Source organism: Thunnus maccoyii, chromosome 10 (genome assembly GCF_910596095.1).
Source record: "Thunnus maccoyii chromosome 10, fThuMac1.1, whole genome shotgun sequence".
In the NCBI taxonomy this organism is placed as follows: Eukaryota; Metazoa; Chordata; class Actinopteri; order Scombriformes; family Scombridae; genus Thunnus; species Thunnus maccoyii.
The window spans coordinates 16,522,505-16,544,644 of NC_056542.1; the positions used below are offsets into that span (position 1 = coordinate 16,522,505).

A 22,140-nucleotide genomic window follows, 5' to 3' on the forward strand; every position below is an offset into this window, starting at 1 on the left:
ACAACAGCCAACCAACAACTTTACATGTTTTTGCAATTTAAGTGTGTTTTAGGGGTCTATTTTAAGTCCCCATCCACTCATGTGTTCTGCTTTTGTTTCTTCAGTTGGATGTTTGAGCTTCACTGTGCAGAATGATGTAAGTGCAGAGTTTGACACTAGAAGGCTGTTTTCACATTCAACTAGTTTTTGAAGCCAATCCTGGTCCAATATTCAACTCACACAAGCGTGATGTGGAAACTTGAAGCCTCCAGTGCACATACACTGAGAATAGACTTTACAGTAAAGCACCCGACATCTTGTGTCCAGCAGAAAAACTTCTGAGATTAAATATATTTACATATTCATAGATTCTGGATTTTTTTTTTTTTTTTTAATGATGGAGGAGTAGATGCCATGTTAAGGCTTTTAACATAGTTATTATACTTTTTTTCTGGAAAAACCATACCAGACACACATTATTGTTTCAAGCAGATTATTTTTTATGAGTCTTAATACATGTGTAGAGGAGGAACTTTAATATTTTCATCTAATTTGGGAGAATTTGATATTTTTATTACTTTTTGCTTGCTTTTTTTAACATTTTTTTTCTGCTTTTGATTCTCTCATTGTCTAATTGTATCATCTCTGTAACTTAAATGCGCTGTATCTGTCACTGTGAATAAGGAATTATTTTAGGAAACATACTATTTGTGAACACGACACACCTGTGAGGCAGCGCTGAGGGCACAAACAGCCTGTAGCACCACATCCTGCTTACTCTTCAGTCTGCTGTACCTCATCGCCTCGGCTTTTGGTTTCTGTTGAGCTCAAATGTGTAAAAGAGCACCAGGCTGTAATGCCACCACCTCCGCTATAAACACAACAGGACTGCTGGAAATATAAGGTACTGTCGTCTATATTTTTGTAGCTCAGTTACCGTGTTTGGGTTTCACATCTAGGAAACAACAGGTTGCAGTCATGCTAACGTATTAGCCGTCAGCTAACAGTTAGCTAGCTAACGGAAAGGACATAAAAAAGCGTTTAATTCAGGTTAGTTAGTCCATTCCTACCACACATTTCCTGCTCATTTTTCATATGGAAGCATTCACTTTAAGCTATAAATTGTGTAATATTTACATATGTTTAGAGTTAGCCTACTGTAGCTAGTAAAACTATACGGATAATGCTAACTGTTAGCTCAGCTGTTTGATGTGTTGAAAGTAATAACTGGTTAAAAACCTGTTATTACATAGTAAAGGTGTGTTTTCATGCCCACGAAATTGGATGTGAATGTACAGTGTGTGTGGTGTTAGTATAGTTGTAGAATCACCTATTGTAAGTTTAATTAGGATGATGCAGTCATCAATAACTTCTGATGGATTAGTCACTTTTTATGATATCTGATAACTGGGCAAAAGGGGAAAAAAAATCAAGTTGTAGTTGGTATTTATGGGTTGATAACGACGAATTTAGTCAAACTCAAGACTACAATTAAATATAATAACGCAATTTAAAGTGTAAAATGAAATATACGACAATAGAAGAAGATAAAAACGTGGAAACAAACAAATTAAACTGTCAAACACAAACTTAGAGCCAGTATTTAATAAGAGGCGTTTATTAAAAAAGGTTGTGACTATTGGCTTTAAAGATGTTAACAAGTGTGCAGAGCTTCTGGTTCAAAACCTTTACTTTTGAACCAGGATATATAATGTTACAGCTTTTCTTAGGCTGCACTTTGGTTTGTATAGGACCTTCAACTCATTAATAGAGCTGGGAACCAGCCCATGAAGATCAAGTTTGCATGCAGGGCCACGGTCAGTCACTGTCGCTTGCTGTCACATACAAAAGACTGAACATCTAATTCAATTGCTTATTGTTTTGCTGTTCAGTCTATGTAATGCACTGCAGTATAGACACTCTTGCCAAGCAACCTCAACCACCGAGTCATCCCCACTGTGTTTGCTAATGAAATGAGAGCATTGTTTCTCAGGGACAGCAGATATTGGGTCAACTAGACTGTGGTGAATAGAAATACAGTTGGGGGGGGGGGGGGGGGTTGCCCAAAGCTAGGTCAGTCCGTGGCATAGTTAGCTTACTTCAATAGTACAGTAATATGCAGAAGTTTGGGCACACCTTCAAAAATAACATATTTCAGTGATTTTTTTTTTTTAGTTGAAAAGATGTAAACACTGCCTCTCTAGGATATTTACACACTATTTTCAGCAAACATTAATGCATAGTTACTTTTTATGTCATAAATTGAACAGAAATAAAAACATAAAAACACTCTTTGGGCACCCTACATAGTCAGTACTTAGTAAAACCCCCTCTGGCAGATATCACAGCTTGCAAACACTTTTTGTAGTCAGCTAAAAGTCTTTCAATTCTTGTATTTGGGATTTTCTCCCATTCTTTCTCACAAAAGGCTTCTACTTTGTAATATTCTTGGGCCGTCTTGCATGCACAGCTCTTTTAAAATCTACCCACAGATTTTTAATTATGTTTAAGTCGGGACCGTTCCAAAACCTTCAGCTTGCATCTCTTTAGGTGGATTGGTGGATTTAGAGGTATGTTTAGGATCACTATTCTGTTGTAGAAGCCATCCTCTCTCTTTTGAGCTTCAGCTTTTTTACAGACAGTGTGATGTTTGCTTTCAGACTTTACTGGTATTTAGTGGAATCGATTCTTCCCTCCACCCATGCAGTGTTTTCTGAGCCTCTGGCTGCAACACAACCCCAAAGCATGATAGATCCACAGTGTTCTTTTCATGAAATGCTGCTCCTTTTATTCTCCGAAATGCTGATTGTGGCCAAAGACTTCTATTTTAACCTAATCAGTACACAGCACTTATTTCCAAAACTCATCAGGCCTCTGTAGATGTTCTGTTGCATACTTCTGATGTTGGATTTTCTGATGAGGAAGCATGTAAGGTTTTCTTCCACTAACTCTTCCATGAAGGTCTTTGTGCAAACATAGCTGTACAGTGGAACGGTGCACCACTACTCCTAAGTCTGCTAAATCTTCCTGCAGGTTATTTTGCAGTCAAATGGGGGTTTTGATTTGCCTTTCTAACAAGTATACAAGCAGCATCTTGACCTCCACAGTTCTCCTAAACTGCAGTCTCTTAATTACATTTCACACTGTGGAAACTGCAAGCTGACAACACTTTATCTTCTTGTTGCCTTCCCTGTATTATGGACATCAGTAACTTACATTTTCAGAGTCTTACACAGCTGCTTAGAGGAACCCCTGGTTGCCAAGTGTTCGCACAAGGTTTGAAGAATTTGCAAAGCTTTGAAATTGGCACCAACTAACATTTCTTAATGGCAATTGTTGACATGCCTCAAGCCTAACGAGCTGATTACGGTCTGAGACCTTGTAAAAGGAGTCCGGGCTCTTAAGGTGCCCAAACTTTTGTACACACCGCAGTGATGTTTTGGTTTTTTTTAAATTTTGAGCAGTTTATGACGTAGAAAGTAACTATGCATTAATGTTTGCTCAAAATATTGTGTTTTTATGTTCCATGTCCTATCGAGACTGTGTTTACATCTTTTCAATTAAAAAATATCCAAAATAAGTTATTTGTCAAGGGTGCCCAAATGTTTGCATACAACTGTAATTGGGCCTTTTGGAGTAACTTGTATGACCTTTTTCCCAAGATCAGGAGTTCTGTATACAATAAAATGATGCTATTATGGATTCATTGCGTTCCACTGCACTAACCAGCCACTTTTTTGTCTGGCTTCCTCTCTTCATCTGTTCAAACAAGGAACTTTCCCAGTGGCCTCAGTTCCTGTCAGCACCAACTACCATGACGTGCCGGGACATCCACGCCACCAATGCTTTTTCCTTCATCATTGCCTTTGTGTCTGTGGGAGGGATTGCTGTGGCAGCGTTTATCCCACAGTGGCGTGTAACGAGACTGGTCACCTTCAATCGCAATGCTAAGAATGTCAGCGTGTATGATGGGCTGTGGGCTAAATGTGTGAAACAGGATGGCTACTCAGGATGTTACTACTATGATTCAGAGGTATTACAAAGAAATGTTTCTGTCCCTCAGCTCAGAAATCATTTGTAAATGTTCTTTTATGTCCTTAAGTGTCCCTAACAGAAATCATCTCTTCTCACGTTTCCAGTGGTACTCTAAGGTGGATCAACTGGACCTGCGGCTCCTGCAGTTCTGCCTGCCTGCAGGCATGCTGTTTGGCTCTCTAGCCTTGCTGCTGTGCATGGCTGGGATGTGTAAAACCTGCTGCTGTTCAGACAAACCCGAACCAGACATTAAAACCATCCGATTCCTGGTGAACAGTGCAGGCTGTCACCTGGTGGCCGGGATGTTCTTGTTCCTGGGCGGAGCTATCGCCATCGCACCCTCAGTGTGGTTCCTTTTCCGTACCAAGGAGATGAACATCAAATATGACAACATTTTCTCTGACGGCTTTGCTGTGTATGTATCCATAGGCTGCTCTGGAGGACTGATGCTGGCCTCCCTGCTGATGTTCATGTGGTACTGTATGTGTAAGAAGTTGCCTTCACCCTTCTGGTTGCCCCTGCCTTCCATGTCGACCTCTCTGTCCGCTCAGCCTCTCACTGCCAACGGATATCCCCCATCCCCAGTTTATGGTCCTCAGCCCTTCCCGCCACAGACCTATGCTCCCACAGTGATCGATTCCCAGCCTTACATAGCCGCTCAGGCCTACGCACAAAGTGTGGCCGCCCCTGCACCACCACAGGTGTACATGTCTCAGATTTCTGCTCCAGATGGGTACGGGTCAGAGGTGGGAGGGACCCAGGCTTACAGCTACGCTCCCTCACAGAGCTATGCTCCTTCTCAGGGCTACGCATCCAGCTACGCCGGCCACCGCTACTCATCCCGCTCACGGATGTCTGCCATAGAGATCGACATTCCCGTGCTGACACAGGGACAGTAAGAGAAGGGAGGCTGATAACGTCAGCATACTGAAGGCTTCTGTTTATGTACCTCAATGACTTTCGCCACTGATAAAACTAATAGAGTATGATAGATGAACATTAATAAGAGCCATTTACAGCCTGAGTGATAGCTTCAAGAATCCAGTTAGTCAGCCCAGGTCTGTAAATTGCTGATTATGGAAGATGAGAGCCTGTCAAAAGAACCTGGAGGTGCTATATGAAGGATGAGGATTTTCTGTACAACAAATATCACTACAGCACTGGTGCAAATAACACTATATTTAGCTTAGTATTGTAGAGCATTTTAAACATTTACTTTCATTTACAGCCAGAAATACTGAAAGACACCTCAACCAACCGGCCTGTTTCACAGTTTCACCAGCTGAGTGTGAAAGTGTTAGCTGAGCGCTAACGCTAATTGGCTGCTCCTTGCCTGCTAGGAAACAGTAACTAGTATTTGGTATATGGCTGAATATAAATTCATGCCCTACTTTAAATTAAATGAAGCGGTTACACTGGCTGCCAAAATAACAGCAAGTTATGAAAATTATGTTTTTCTGTTACTTTTGTATGTTGTATGAATCACAAATGATTTGTCACTTTTCTGTGCACAGCTAACTTTATGGATCTGTTCTGTCATGACTACTAAAATATTGTTTTTTGACTGGATAACTACTAAAAGACCCACTTGTTTGTATACTTCTGTGTCTGTTATGTAACAGGATTTGTTAATGTGACAGTGCCCTGTGAAGAGCAGCTGTTATAGTTTATAATGCACTAATTATGTGAATACTGTGCCAGTTTACATTGCCATTAACTGTTTTTGTTTATCGTATTTTTTTTAATGTATGGCCTCTAACATGATACTTAATCACTTAATTGTAACAAGCTTCCACATCGGTGTTTATGGCACAAAAGATGACACTAAGAAATTTGTTAGCTTTGTTAAATTGAATGTACAGACGCAGATTTTATTGTTGTGTAGAACTACATTTTTATTATGAAGCGCAGCAGAAAAGACAGGATTAAGAACGCTGTTCACATCTGCTCAACTTGTCTTTTGAATGATCAGCTGATAAATAAAAAGCAGTTGGTATTTAACTTTTGCCAACCTAGCTAGAAGTGTAATTTTGTGGTGGTAGTACTTGTTATTAAGCCAAAATTAACTTATAGTTTAATTTTTGCCTTTTCTATATTTTGCATAATGAGCACTGATCAACATTTCTTCAAAGTCTAATATGTTCGTCATTTTCATCTACAATGTTGAGGTCAATGAAAGAAACATGTTTTTCTACACTGTCATCTTATTTGTTTGTATTAAATATAAACTACAATATATATGTGCTTGTTCTTGTTTGTGTGCTGGTCCAAAGACAACAAAACCAATTTACTAAGTGCTACAAAGTTCTTAATATGCATAATGGAAACAAAAATAGACACACAATCAATCTTGTCCGTCCAAGCTCACACACCTACATAAAGTTAAGAGCTGAAACTGAGCAACATTTCAGCCAGACTGAATTACAAACTGAGAAAGAGAGTCAGCTCTTATCTGCTCCAGTGATGGTTTTAACTGGTTATGTCTCCACATTTCCAATTTAATTGATAAATTGTTTGAGAAATCAATGACCTGCGAGGTTCCGGCTTCCCAGAAATGTATCATCATAAAATCATTCCCTCTCTTATCCCTCTTCCAACGTTTGATTCATTGAGAGATGTTTCCATAATGGCAGCTTAATGCCGGCAGCTTTGTCCTTACTTGATATTAAATCATATACTTGTAAAATCAATTTCTGTGTAGGTTTTTGATATGAGATACATTAGTTCTGCTGCAAGCCTTGACGAGACGCCCGAGTAGCAAAGCTGCAGACCTCTTCAGAATCTGTAATGTGTTAAGTGGACTTGTAAGAGTTTGAAGTAATATATCCTCCCACGTTAGATAGTTATTGCATTGAGAAAGTCTCTGGCACATCAAACACCCATCATATCTCCATCTCAAGTACACGCAGTCATCTGAAATCAAATTTTCACACTAAAGACTAAGCTTCTGAACTTAATGTGCAGATCCAACACAAAAGTGAGGATGTAATGTATGAGGGCTGCAGCTAACGATTATGTGAATCAGTTAATTGTTAAATTATACAGTATTATATATATATATATGTCACCCAGAGCCCAAGGTGATGTCTTCAATTGCTTGTTTTGTCCAATCAATGTTCCAAAACTCAAATATATTCAATTTAAAATAATATAAAACACAGAAAAGAAGCAAATCCCCGCATTTGAGGAGCCGGAAGCAGCGAAAGTTTGGCATTTTTGCTTGATAAATGAATTAAATAATAAATCAATAATCAAAATTGTTTGAGATTACATTTCTGCTGATTGACTAAACAATTTATCGACTATCGTTTATACACTGTAATATATAATGCAATAATAAAATCGCTTCGCCTTTGTTTGGCCTGTGAGCAAGACATTTTTAGCCTTCATGGTTGAATTGTGCTGCAACACTCGACTCACGGTCATAACTCCATTGACAAGCCAGACCAACTGCAGCAGTCATAACTGGAGCCAACTCTTTTGATGTGATGCTTTAATGTCATCTGAGAGGTCAGTGGCTGATGATTAATAAGACCTTAATTAAAGAAGTATATAACATGACTGCTTTTGTATTATTTGTAGCACACACACACACACACACACACAGCACAGTCCCTCATTATCAGAGCAGTTACCGCTGAATTAACTGTTGTAATATTGTGTTGTCTTGACCGGTGTTGTCTTTGTTCCCCGGATCATCACTCTCAGCCAATCATCTCTTTACAAACACACTTAAAACATACACACACAGCATAGAGGCTCGGCAGGGTGTATGTAGTGGTGGAGATTAAGGGTCTAAACACAGATGGCTTTCATATGTTGTGCTACAAAGAGACGAAGGCGGAGCCTGTGTTGCCAAGGGAGATGGTACCTCAGACACAGACTGCTGGCTCATGAATACAAAGCAAGGAGGGGTAACATGCTTTTCATTCTCTCTCTCTCTCTCTGCATGTGTGAATGAACTGGTCCAGGTTTAGTAACACGAAGTTGGCTTGAGGCCACAGGGAGACCCCCCTTTCTTATTCCACCAGCTCCATCCCACAGTGTGCTCCACGCCCAGCTTGTGCTTGTATAAAAAAAAATCCTCTTGGCACCTCATGCGAACACCCCCACTCCACAACCTGCCACGACCCCCATCAACACACATCCCCCCTTCTCTCTGTTTTTAAATTCCCCAAGCCCTCTTCCTCAGATATCCTCCCAGCATCTCCTCGTCACCCCTGTATGTCAGATCCCTACACAGGGTCTACAGCCTGCAGTAATAAAAATGCAGACCAGTTATGGACATAACAAGCTGGGACATGTGGGAATGTTTTACATATACATGCAGAAATGCAAACAGTCTAGACATATTACAATTTAAATAATTTAAAACAGAGAAAAGCTGCAAATCCTCACATTTGAGAAGCTAGAATCAGAAAATGCCATTTTTTGTCTCTAGGGATTGCAATGTCGGTCATTTGGTCAGTTCATCACTTGGATGGATGGATTGCCATAAAATTTTGAACAGATATTCATGGTTCTCAGAGGATGAATCCTAATGACCTTCTTGTAGCGCCACCATGAGATTAAAGATCTCCTCTAGATGTGTATTATGACATAAAATACTCTTACGCTTAGAGCAATAATGTTTATCTGATATGGTTTTTCTACAAAAAAGTATAATTACCATGTTAAAATCCTAAAAATTACATCTACTCCTTCTTCCTTATTAAAAATTCTGGAGTCTATTAATATGTAAATATATTTCATCTCAGACGTTTCACTGCTGGACACAAGACATCTCCTACTTCACTGTGAAGTTAATTCTCAGTGTTTGTGCACTGGAGGCTTCAGGTTTTCATGTCACACTTGTCTAAGTTGAATATTGGACCAGGATTGCCTCCAAACTAGATGTGATGTCACAAATCATGCTTGTAGGTCCACCCCTTAAAATCAGATTTTTAATGAGCACAGAGAAACTTTCCACTTTCAGCAGATGAAAGTGAAAACAGCCTTCTAGTGTCAAACTCTGCACATACATCATTCTGCACAGTGAAGCTCAAACATCCAACTGAAGGAGCAAGAAGAAAAACATATTTGTGAGAGGAGGGGGACTTGAACCTTTGTGGTTTTGAGTGAAATATCTCAACAACTATTGGAAAACGTCACTTTGTCCACTATACTTACAAAACTAATGGCATTCCCATCAACCTCAGCTGTACTTTAGTGCTAATCAGCAAATGTTAGCATGCACATGCTAAACTAAAATGGTGAACATGGTCAACATTACATCTGATAAACTTCACATTATCATTATGAGCATGTTAGTATGCTAATGCTCGAATGTAGCTCAAAGTACATCCTGAGAACTGCTAGCATGGCTGTAGACACTTAAGTCTTGTTGCTTGATAAAGGACTTACAATTAATTGATTACTAATATTGGAAACACATTTTCTGTCAATTCTATATATACTGGTCATATAACAATGCAAAATGTAATAAAAAATACTGCTCTGTCTGTTTTTTAGCCTTCATATTTCAAATGTGCTGCAACACTGAAGTCATGGTCATTGTACCATCAACAAAACAGAGCGCTCTGCTTTGTCTCTGTCCTCACAGAAAGCAAACAGAAGTAGCTGCTGGCAAGTAGCTATTAGCCACAGGGACCCTGAGGTGCAGGTGGGGTTGGAGAGTTGTCCAAAAAAAACCAAGAGGGCTTAACATATGGTGTTTTCTGCATATGCAAGCCAGCATCTCACACATCCTCCCTCAAAGTGCACACGGTCACGCACTCAGAATCCTACACACTGAAGAAGTGCAAGATTTATCGGCCATGTAGCACTCCGGGAACATCACGTTCTTAGCTGGTGAATTTTAATTTGGTGCTGCGTATTGCTCACTACTGTGATTTACTTGTACATAAGCCTGTTTACATAACACGAGAAGACACTTCAGATCAATTTAGCTGCGTAAGGTGACAAGAGGAGCTTGTTCAGGACTCACTTTGCTAATGTCCTGCATAACTTTTCTGCCTTGGCGGAAGAAGGGCAGATGGATTTACCATATGGCCGACAGGAGCCATGCTGGCTCTCTATCTCGACACGCCCCCCTCCTGCCATGATTTTTTTTTCTTTTTTTATCACTTTAAACTAGATCATAACAGCCAGCGTTAGTGGTGCATCACAGGACACACGGCCTCTGCATTCAATGCTGTTGCTAATTGATAGAAAGTGATATGTTGCTGTTAGTATAACAGAACATGATTGAGCAACAACCTTTTAAAATAAGAGCCCTCTAGAATTAAGTGAAAAGTCACTATTTTCTGTGTGTGTGTCTGTGTATTAGCTGTTACACAGTGCATGAGAGCATTCAGGTTTATGCAGCAGACATCTGTTTGTCTGACAAAAATCTGAGAATGCCTTTGCAAGACAATGCAGACTGTTAAAGAGAGAAAGAGATACACCGAGAGGAACCCAGCGATACAGAGAAGGACAGACAGTCACGGTGGACCATCGCCTGCAGGGAGCAGACATCCAGAGCTCAGTGCTGACAGACTGACAGCCATCGCTGGGCTCGAGGGCAGCGCTGTCCCTGGCATTGTCATACAGACAAAATTTCCCCACCTAACAAGCCAACAAAGCCATCACTGCTAACAAGCCACATGCCAAATGTTCGCCAAAACCGCTTCCATGCTTGGACTAAATTACAGAGAATTATGGTTTGATATGTACCTCCAGTAAGAAGTTAGATCTTTATGTGTGTGCCCAGTTGAAATCTGACATCTAATAAATTGATTGTCTTTACTTTACAATAAGTGTTAGAGCCTCACAGAGCCGCTAGTATTACTGGAGACTCTTGTTTAAACATGGATGATACACAAAGACTGAGTTGACTATTCACATATGAAAGTTGGCTATATTTTTTTTAAATTTGAGCCTGATAAAGGGCTAAAATTTGGCTTGTAGCATAAAAGGTTAGTTTTCTATTTACAATAGAAACAATTTATTTCAAATTTTGTACATTAACATCTGTTTAAATGATATACAGTGTGTAAATGTGTATTTATATAATCTCTATAATCTCTCTCGGCTTTGTTTATGTGTTACCAAATAGATGCCATTGCTGTACTTTTCATGTTTACACAGCGATGTTTTGTAATCCCATGTATGACGGGTCAAAAGTTTGGCATCCACATGAATAAAAACTAAACCATCTATACTAATAGATCTAATAGAGATAATCTCCTCAGATTTTTACATCTATTTTACATCACTGTGTCTGCGTGAATGAGAGCGAGTGACCAAGAAAAAGTGACCAAGAGACTGTATCTCTGAAGAGGAGTGCTGCAGCAATGTTCTCAGTTCTGTCTCTCTCTCTCTCTCTTCGCTTGAATAATTCAGTCTGTCCAGAAAACATTGGAGAGGAATGACGGAGGCAGAGGAGAGACGAAGAGGCCAGAAAAGGAGGCAGCAGAGAAAGAACTGTGACAGATGTGAAATAAAGCCAGTGGGGTGAGGCATTGTTTTTGTTCTTTCTTTCTCTGTCTGTCAGAATAGTCTGTTGCATTCGAATATCTGCTCCTTTATCACTATTGCATGACTGTGATATAGAAGCTATCATTACAAAACTAATTAGTTATTCTCATTTTGCAGTTTCTCTGCAGAAGATACAATGACAAACAAACTAATTGCACTTCTTTCACCAGCAATGTTGCGGTTTTTCTTTTTTGCTCTATAGCTGAGCGTCACCTCCCTCTACCTGCTTCATTCTCACCCTTTTTTTCAGTTAACATTCTTCTTCTTAGCCTTTCATTTGCACTTTTAATCTGTCCTTTCTCTATTTTCTCCTTTGCCCGCTCCTTCAGCACCACTGGCACTAAAACTGTCATATGGGAATAAATCTTAAGTAGCTCTGTGTGCCAGGCCGTCCTACCAACACCCAGGAGTGCACAAACACATTTCCACACAAGTACGCACACATTAACACACACATATGGAGACATACACGAACCCCTGACCTCTCTTATCTTGTCTCCTTTCGTCCTTTTCTGATTAACGCTAGACACACACTTCTCCTGGACGTTTTAATTAGAGCAGAAAGGAAGTCACACACACAGTATCTCTCACTCTCATGCTCAAGTCGTCTTCGGACAATCTCAGATCCGTCCTATCGTTTCGACCATAACGCCTGTAATTGTTATTATCTAATTGGCCGTAGGCTTTCTCCGCTGTCTGCAGGCTTTGTAACCCAGCAAAGCTCTCTGTGCCTGAGGCCGCACTCATAGATTCATTAGGAAGAGTGGCGACGATCTGTAGTGGTGTGTGATCTGTAACTGATGCTGGCTTTGTCTCTTGGTCCTCTCACGACAATAACTGACCCCTTGTGTGAATCCTGTAACACCAGGAAAACTGTTCTCACTCACTACCTGCTGCGCACACAATCTGACCACCGCTGACAATCCGATGTGACTGAGAGGCAGCTGGATGTGAAAAGACGGAGGAACAAATTGATAACCCCTCTCCCTGAGAAGAACCATTTCCAGCTTTTTGAGTGTGTAGATCTGCAGAGTACTTACATTGCTGCTGACCTCTCCTCCAGGTTCAATCATGTAGGTGTGATTGCCGTCGAAAAACATTCCACTGAAAGCAAAAGAGGCGGGGAGAGGAGAGGAGAAGGAGAAAGCACATATTAACACCAGTTGCTGTTGTTTTATTCATCACTAAATGGAATAATGCATCTGAATTCCACTCCTCCTCAGCTATCAGCGTGATTGATTAACCATTTGCAGTACTTGCCCAGAGGGGTTATTGTATTATTGGAGCATTTCTCAGAATAATAACTGTAATGTACTCTGACGAGGTGCAGTTTTGGACAGGATACTCTACTGTCCTTGCTCCTGTATTTGGCATATGTAGGGCTTAGGAGGGGTGGAGGATAATGTGAAACAAAAGGTCATCCAATCATCTCAGGGAATCCACCCACACAGCATAACTTAAAGGTCACCTAAGGATGTTATCTCTGGAACAATAACAGAGTAAGGACTACTTGACCACTGTAGGCTCGCTGAGTTGCAATGACTCAGACTTCTTTAAAAAGAGTGCATTATGCAGAAATGGCCATCCTCTTTAACAATTATTGAAAAATGTAATGACCTCAAACAAAAACTCTAAATGCATTCATCACATAAAAGTATGAGAGAAAGAGGCCACGACACACAAATACATGCACAAGCTCTAAACAAGCAATCATTTTAAAAAGACGGAGATCAATTTCTCATTAAGCAGCTGGATGAAGGTCTTCTTGTCTTTGCCCGCCTGTGTATGCACATGTGCACATGAGCGGACAGGACATCATCTGTTAATTAACTTTATCTGAAGCTTTTAGGAGATTGGTTAGGTCAAACTGTGAAGTCGGGAGGCTAAACACTGCATGTACCCGCAATCTGTCTTTCTCTTCCAACTCTTTTTTTTCTGCCTCTTTCTTCAACATACAGAATTCACCTTCAGGACACGCTCTCTGTCCTGGTCCAACATTGCACTTACAGCAGATTACACACACACAGAGAGAGACAGTGTCTATTATTATATCAGTATGGAGCAGAATATTATATTTAACACTTACTGCAGTGAAGTAGCTGTATTTTTTTAACAAAACTGTTAAAATTGAGAATCTGATTGATTTTATAGATGTCGTGACAACACAAACCAAACACTGGTCATTCTACAATGAGACAACAAGGGAAGAGTCCCAGTAGTTCCACTGTTTAAACCTATTTTCTGAGTTAATTGTTCTGAGTTTTTGTTTTTTCTGTGCTCTTCTCACTGGCTTGAAGCATGGATGTATTAAGGGAGATGGATTTGGCTGCTCAGCCCTGCTGGCAATTTTTTCCAATTGCCACTCGTGGTAAAAAGCATTTGCCCCATAAACTACCACTATAACAGAGACATCTATACAACTGCTGACAGGAGACCTCGAACTTCAAATAAGGTAAATTATTACTCTTTGTATTACGAATATTCAAACCATGAAGGTTTAATATTTTAAAATAAACTTTCCCGGAGCTTAGAAAAGCGATTTTAAAGTGTGTGACATCATCCCAATGTAGGGACCGAGCAGGGGCCACGCGGGCGGGGCCAGCAGGAAAAACACTACCGCGCATATTCAGTGGGCTGAAAATACAGGAGCAAACCCAGAAGCTATAAAACGTTTGTGTCAGGCGGTATCCAGTTCCTATAATGCATTCATGGGGTGAAGTCAGTGTGACTCAGTTGGAAAAACGCGATGATACTGATCAAACCACACCCACACAGTCCTGATTTAGCAGATTAGCTGAGTTTTGTATGTTAAACTTTTTGTAAGGGTGTTTAAGGGTGTTTTACTGACTCTAACTTTGATTGTTGCTTATGTAGTCATTAATATTTAATGTTATAGAGAAATGCTTCAGATTTAACACATTTTAAGAGGTCTTAATGTAATTTTACACTAGTGGCAACATCTAAAGTGTCCCAGATTAAGCTTATTGTTGTACTGTCTAATTTTCAGCTCAACATTATATGCATTTCTGTTCAAGCTAATCATTTTTAATCAGTATGAGCATTTTCATTTCAGTCAAATGTGAAGAACCTGATGTTTCAAACAGGAACCTGAACCGTCTTCATCTCATATGATGGATGTAGCTGAGAGCACTATCCCTCTGTATGCAGTTAAAAGCCTATTGCGTTGCAGTGTAAAGTTTCTGTGTGTGAGAGAAAGTGTGTGTGTGTGTGTTTGTGTGTGTATAAGAGAGAGAGAACGAGAGTTAAGACAGACAGAGAGACACAGGAGAGAGCAGGATATATCTATTATGGTAAATACCTGACTCAGCATAACTGAAATACTCTCCCTTTAATGTCTAACCCTCAACAGCACTATACACTCCTTTAACTCCCTCCATCTCTCAGTTTCTCTATCCTATGTACACACACACACACACACACACACACACACACAAACACACACACACACACACACACACACACATACACACACAGTGCAGGGCATTCTGGGTGTGTCTCTGCCTCCTTTATAATGTCAGTTTGTGTATTTCTTTCCACATTAAGAAGATCAGCAATGAAAACCTCCAAACTTTGAGATTTCAATAACCAATACTATACACTATCGTAAATAAGTAACTAAGATTACGGTTTAGTTATTATGTTCTATACATGAGGTGGTACTGCATGTGCAACACATTTACCTTGTTTGGATCTGATTAATTTATGCCCTACTTTTCATTATTTTGTGCGTGCTGTTACATAATTCACTGTGCTGACACATTTCCCAACATTGCCACAATCCCATGAAATATGCAAACGTTATTAAAAGCCTAACTTTAATTTAGCTCATTCAGCAAGTATCAATCTGATTCCACCCACTAACCATAGTTAGTTGAATTTACTTTGATGTACTGATTATTTGGTTTATTTAGCCTGACGTTATGCTGAATGAAGATATATCAAGTTGAAACAAGCTTTAAATAAAGCACAATGGACCAAGACTGATCAATAATGTATTCAGAAACAACTGAGGGGATAATTAGAGGAAATAGTGTACTGTCAACAATACACAGATGTGAAAGATATTTTAGACTCTTTACATTTATAGCAACAGACTTCATAAAGTTTAGACCTCTTTATCATCACATGCACACACGTCATAACACAGAAAACCTTGAATGTGAAACCAAAAGAAAGCGTCTATTACTAACTTATTCACCTGTATCAATATGATTGTTTTCATTGAAAAACCTACTACACGACTCTCTGTTTTCATAGAGGAATCACTGTTCAATATGAAAATGTCCAGTCATGACAACAAAACATTAATTAACACGCAGTCCTTGAGATGCAGACTCACACAAGCATAATCACACCATGAATATAAGGATTAATGAATGAATAAAGCAGTCAGCAGTGCTTTATCATACAGTATATACTGTGTTAAAAAGTCTAAGGTTTGGCCAAGGCTGTTTTCCTTTCAGGAAATATGTGTAAGCAACTGGCAAAACGGTAATACATGTGAATGTTTTATATCTTATTATTCATAGGTGTCTTTTTATGCAAATGGTGCATTGTCTGCTCACAATAACATTTCATTACCACATAATGCATGTCTGCATCTTGCATCTCCTCTCTGCATATATGTACACACATATATACACACACAATCACACATAAACAAACACATAACACACGTATACAGTGTACATGCATTCCTTCCAGCAGGCCTTGTTTCTGACCCGTCTCTCTGACAGAGCGCTGCTTTAGAGCACAAACTCTAAAAATAACAACGAGAGAGAAGAGAAGAGAAGAGAAGAGAAGAGAAGAGAAGAGAAGAGAAGAGAAGAGAAGAGAAGAGAAGAGAAGAGAAGAGAAGAGAAGAGAAGAGAAGATGTCTGAGCAGCAGCTGTCTGCGTGAATGATAACCTCTGTGACAAAAAATGCAGGGACAGAGACAGGTCGGCTAAAACTAATTACATTGTCCCATAATGGCTAAATGGGAGCAAGGCCCAGGACCTGGACACACAGGGACAGCAATGTTGACTGAAAAACAACGACACACCTGCACACAAACACAGAAATATTATTTGTACTTACTGCAATCCGTGACAGGTTGAGAGAGCCACAAAGGAGCGAGGGATGTCTCTGACCTTGCCCTGATAGTAGCAGTGCTCTCCGCCCTGTGAGCAAATACACAAACACACACACAGATTAAGATCATACACGTGGTTGCCTCCTAAAATGTCTCATACGCTCAGACAGAGAATGACATTTTCCACTTGATGCACATACCATCAGGAAATGAGTCAATCACCTACATTTAAAGTGGTGCAAATATGTGCACATACTGTATCTGTGTGTTTGCGTGGTCTTTTGCACTTTGAGCTTAACCCATTCACTTCCTACTTTCTATATGTTAACTGTGCCTTCACTCTTCTCCATCCCAGCTTCTCAGTGGTAGGAAGCCACAACTTTGGTCACTTTTTTTCCCATCTCTGTCACTCCTCACCATCAACCATATATTCCCTCTCTTCACTCCCTATCTATACATATATATGGTGTGCTTCTCTTCCTCTCACTGCAACCGTAAACACACATTCATTTTCTATAGACGTGTATGATGTCTAAGTGTCTAAGTGCTCTGCAGGCCATCTCTTCCTCGTCCATTTCTTGCTGCCTAACAGCCATTAAGCAGGAAGCCGGTCTCCCTGAGGAAACACAGCTTTTATCGGAGGATCAATTTCTGCTCTACAGTCTGATGCTGTGCACAGCAACGCACCGCTACGTCCACTTCAATCTCCAGCTCTCTCTGCGGGTTCCTTCACAATCCATCCCCGCCTTATTGATTTGAGTGAGGGTGCACGTGGTTGTTGTTAAAAGTATGTGGACAGTTACCTGAACATTACACCCATATGTTGAACATCTCATTCCAAAGCTGGAGGGATTTGCTCCCATTAAGCCACAAGAGCAATAGTGATGTTGGGCGATAAGGCCTTGACTCAAATGGGCTGTTTGAAGGCCAGTTTTACACTCTAAACTCAGGAAAGCATTTCTTTATTAGCCTTGTTTTGTACACAGGAGCATTGTCATGTTAAAACAGGAAAGAGCCCTCCCCAAGCTGTAGTATTAAGATTTCCCTTAGAGGAGTAGTCTGAAATTTGGGGAAATACAGTACCGTATTTCCTGCCGAGATTTAGATCAACACCACTATCATGTCTTTGTGTCAACTAAGAAGGCTCACTAATTAACATGTTATATCTCATTGTTTTAATTTGTAAACAACCAGTAATGTGAAAATGAGAAGTTTTAGTTTAATGAGGATGAACATACTGGAACTATTTCTTAGCAAACACCAGCTGGATGCAGTGACTTCCTGGAATCTCCACTGGTTGCCTAGCAACTACACAGCGATGACTAGACTGCATTCCCAACTTGAGACATTATGTGGACATGTGTGGGGCGCCCAGGTAGCCTAATGGTTAAGATGCACACTACATCTTGTGGTGTGTTCTTGTTTCTTGTCTCTCTGCACTTTCAGCTGTTAAATAAAAAAAGGTAAAAATGCCCCTGAAAGAAAAAGATATTGTGGATATTTGTCCACATACTTTTGGCCATATGTTTCACAATTATAGTAATATGAGAAAATTCCATTTTGTTGGTGCAAACTTCCTTTAAAATCTATTTTAAGTTTACAGGAATCACAGTTTGATATATTTTACAGTTGAAGTTGAGAGTATCAAAAAACAGGTCCTCACAAGTATGTAGTAATACAAACGTGTGTGTGTATGTGTGTGTGTGTGTGTGCGTGTGAGCAACTCCTCTCCATAAATTGTTATCATTGAATTATGGAAGTGAAATTGCATCAGTCATGCTGAGTTTGATTTGTTTTCTTCTTTGTTCTCGAGTGTTGCGGTTCTCAGCTCTCTCTCTGTCTCCCAATTATGTCACTCTTAGCTATCATTTCTGAATCTGATTCTTAGAGGACGAAGGAAACAAGCTCTTGCGCTGGGCTTGTCATACTAACCCTGCCTCTGTCTGTCTCTCTCTTTATACACTGTCTCATCCAAGGTGACCAGAATTGGAAAATAAAACTAAACAGAAGTGCAATATTGGTAAGAGAGGAACAGGAAAAATGCTAAAATGGGGTGAAAGAGAAGAGGCTGAAGTTGATAAACCCGACTGCAGCTACAGATGAAAATAGAGAGGTTGGGTAGAGAGAGGTAGAGTGAGTGAAGAAACTGAGAGGTTGAGGGAGAGAGAGAAGCTATTTATAAGTGGCGCTGTGCTCTACTATCCCAGCGTCTCTGCTCCGCCTGTCGCCCTGAACCTTCTGCTCCACTTCTCATCAAAGCAAGAAACACCCAAAACCCAGCGCTGTGGGTACATCCTCAGCGTCTGTGTGTGTGTGTGTGTGTGTGTGTTGCTAAATTGGTCTTATCTGTGATCTCCTAAGACCCATATAGGAGTAATTAATCATCTAATCTGGACAACACAATGCACAATGAAAAGGTCAGGGTCAGACACTTGGTAAACAAGTAGGACACTCTGCCCTCTGAATGTCTGTGAAAGTTTGAGCGAGTTAATGAGATACGAAAACAGACATGGAAATTACACACACGTACACCATACTTTACTATTCATGAGACAGAAAGTGATGCAGCACTTGATAAGTCTGTCCCTTCTTACAAGTCATTGGGCAACCCAATATTTTGCCATACTGTTTATACCAGTATCTGTTCTTTTAACATTGAGGGTAGTGTTGCAAATTAATGAGCAGGATTGCTTTTTGACATGTGATTTTATACAATTTTTGCATCACTGTGATGAAATACCTTGAATTTTTAGGTATTGAAGTGCTTGCTCATGGGGGAATTGTTCGGTCTCTCTAAATTAAAGAGCACGATCTTGACCTGCTCCATGTGAAAAGCACCCTGAGATAACTTTTGTTATGATTTGGCGCTATATAAATAAAATTGAATTGAATTGAATTGGATTAGCAGCTTCCTGTCAATTTGTCAACTTACTTTCTAGGAAATGTACAATGTAACAATCTATATCAACGTGGCAGTTCTGTGATAGAGGAATTATCCACATCGCCAACTCCTTGCACAATAGGTAAGAGCCAAAACCTTTATCTTTACTGGACATAAAGCTCCAGCTTTCCCTCTACAGTTCAGTGCAATTGACACAATCTTTGTTCAGCACAAAAAAGCACTCTATATTTGAGCCAAAATAGTCCTATAGCAGTCTCAAGAAGTAAAGTAAAGGCGTTTTCAGAATTTTTACTGCTGAATTGGGTGCAATCTTTCCTTATTCCTCATTTCTCTACTCTGGCTTATTTTAGCAATAAAAAATGCTGTCAATTTTTACAATAAGGACTTGAAAACATGAATATAGACTGCTGTTGCATCACATTAACGTTGGCTAAACTTTGGAGGCTTTTCTGTGCTGAACAAGGACTTCAGATTTGAACTTTAACTGTGAATGGAAAGCTCTAACTGCTACTTCATCTTACAGTTTGTACTACTGGTACTATCTGTGTACTACATAAGCAAACATGGACTTGTCGCAGGAACAGCTGCCATTAATGAAGAGTCTCTTATTCTCTCCACTATTCAAAAAGGAAACTATGATGACAGAAAACTGCAGACATTCTGGATGTTCATCCACAAGGTGAGTTAATTCACAGACAGATTACTTTATAATAAGTACTATAATTACAAGTGACCACATCATATAATATGCGGTGTGATAATTTGGATCATTCTCTGTAAAGTATTTAATATCTCACTAATCTGCTGCTTAGCTGAGTAAATCCTGACCATTATGATCCCCCCACTTATGTGATGTAACACGACGCCTCAGTGGGTGTCCTGTAATGGAAGTCCAGATTCTAGAGGATTATCACTGCAATATTAATCTCACATTAGTTGAAGTTTTAGGCCACAGCCACAGCTCCACTGAAATCAAAACTGAACAAAGACTGGATGGCTGGATGGTGTGTGATGTCTCTTTGTGCAAATGAACACATTGATTAACATATAAAAGGCTCAGAACCTGCAGGGTCGACAGGAAATTACAGCTGTACTAATACACAGCACGGCAAATCTTCAGTGGAGCTGATTCAGCCCCTTTGCTTTTTGGAATCAGATATTTTACAAGACATTAAACATCTGTTACTGGGGTGAAGTGGTGGTATAGTATGTGATCTGTATCTGGGTAAAGACATCTGATCGGCCTTTGCATTCATATTTGACATTAAGAGGGGTTCTCATTATCTAAAGTCTGCCCACATCTCAATCTCAATAAAATTAGGAAACATGAGCTGGTGGTCAACAAATGGTGCATCCAAGGTAAAAGTGATGCTGCTGTAGGGGCTCTACTTATTTTTCCTTTGCCTGGCAGCTTGAAACAGCAGGAAGAGGCAGAATTACAGCAAGTGACTTTCCACTTGTTGGGCAGTTGTTTTTCTTATACCTGCATTGATTGACTTTTCTGCGACTTGGGGGCAGCATAACAATCTGTACACACAAGACTGACATATTGTAAAATAATAAAGCTGTTATGCCGAACGTGTTAGCACTGTGTTCCCATAGCCTCGTTCAGGACTGTCCCATCCGCAGTGTGGGAGACAGCCCCGAACTCTCCCATAGAAAAGCTCCAGTAAGCGACTGTGTGAACGGGGGCGAGGTGGTTAAACAAGTTAACTTAATACGTTTTAAACAGTTAACCCCCATCTTTAAAGTCATCTCTTTTGTAAAACTGAAAAGTAAGTTGTAGAGTGCAGTGTCTTCTTCGCCTTATTCTGGTGCACCAAACCATAATGGGCTCATTATACTTGATGTAGTTGACGTCCATGGTCATAGTGGGCGTTCTTCCCCCCAACAGCCACAAGAGGCAAAAATGAGCCAATTCCGCACTCGAAAACAAACTTAGATAAGTGACACAAAGGTGCGATTTATGCATTATCTAAATGTTTTCAAAGTGTACTTTTAAGTTTTACAAGAGCAAAGACCTGAAGGATGAAGATTAACAGGTTGGTTCCGCAAAATGTACATCTGGTTAACCGCTCCATCTCCGTTAAAGAGCAGCACACAGTCACTTCCTGGAGCTTTTCTACGGGGTAGGTTGGGACTGTATCCCACATAATCGATGAGACAGTTCCAAACAGGGCCAGAGTTCCCATTGCACTTAGCTTTTAGAGTTTCCCTAAAAGACAGTATAACAAAAGTGAAAGTCAGCCTCACACAAGTAAACAAATCATTAGATCAACCAGCAAGTTGACCTTTCATGCAGCTATTTTCTGTTTACTTTCAGTCGGACTCAGAGACAAGTATTTGAAATGATTCATATAAACATCATGTATTTTTGGAGAGCTGTAGGAGGCTCCTGTAGCTTGATCTCATATAGGTGTTTTGCACGAGTCCTCATTTCGCTGAATCTCTACAACGGAGGTGGAAAGTCTGAAGTTAGCATGACCCGTTGAGTCACAATGGCCACATCTACGGAAAATACGTCAGGTTGAAATAAACCAGAATTTTCCTTTAATTTCAAGACCTGGGCAATATAATAACAATGTGGTTTCCATTCTAAGTGCACAGGGTC

At 40.0% G+C, this 22,140-nt stretch overlaps 2 protein-coding genes across 3 annotated transcripts in view; one reads left to right on the plus strand and one right to left on the minus strand.

The window, feature by feature from the left end:
- Window positions 1-22,140, minus strand: part of adam22 (ADAM metallopeptidase domain 22) — a 69,560-nt gene that overhangs the window by 25,435 nt on the left and 21,985 nt on the right. For both annotated transcript variants that reach the window (XM_042423942.1, XM_042423941.1), the window contains exons 5-6: window positions 16,633-16,715; window positions 12,573-12,636 (exon numbers count right to left, since the gene is read on the minus strand). In XM_042423942.1, the coding sequence (XP_042279876.1) occupies window positions 12,573-12,636; window positions 16,633-16,715 (147 nt within the window). The remainder of the gene's footprint in view (window positions 1-12,572; window positions 12,637-16,632; window positions 16,716-22,140) is intronic.
- cldn12 (claudin 12) lies at window positions 796-6,252 on the plus strand. The gene is made up of 3 exons (XM_042423944.1): window positions 796-883; window positions 3,752-4,012; window positions 4,119-6,252. The coding sequence occupies exons 2-3, from the start codon at window positions 3,794-3,796 to the stop codon at window positions 4,911-4,913; spliced, it is 1,014 nt and encodes a 337-aa protein (XP_042279878.1). The 5' UTR covers window positions 796-883; window positions 3,752-3,793; the 3' UTR covers window positions 4,914-6,252.

Bases quoted from the DNA above. Each gene is read 5' to 3' on its own strand.
- cldn12 (XM_042423944.1), top strand. From the start codon at position 3,794: ATGACGTGCCGGGACATCCACGCCACCAATGCTTTTTCCTTCATCATT. The intron at 4,013-4,118 runs GTATTACAAAGA...TCACGTTTCCAG, and splicing joins GTTACTACTATGATTCAGAG to TGGTACTCTAAGGTGGATCA.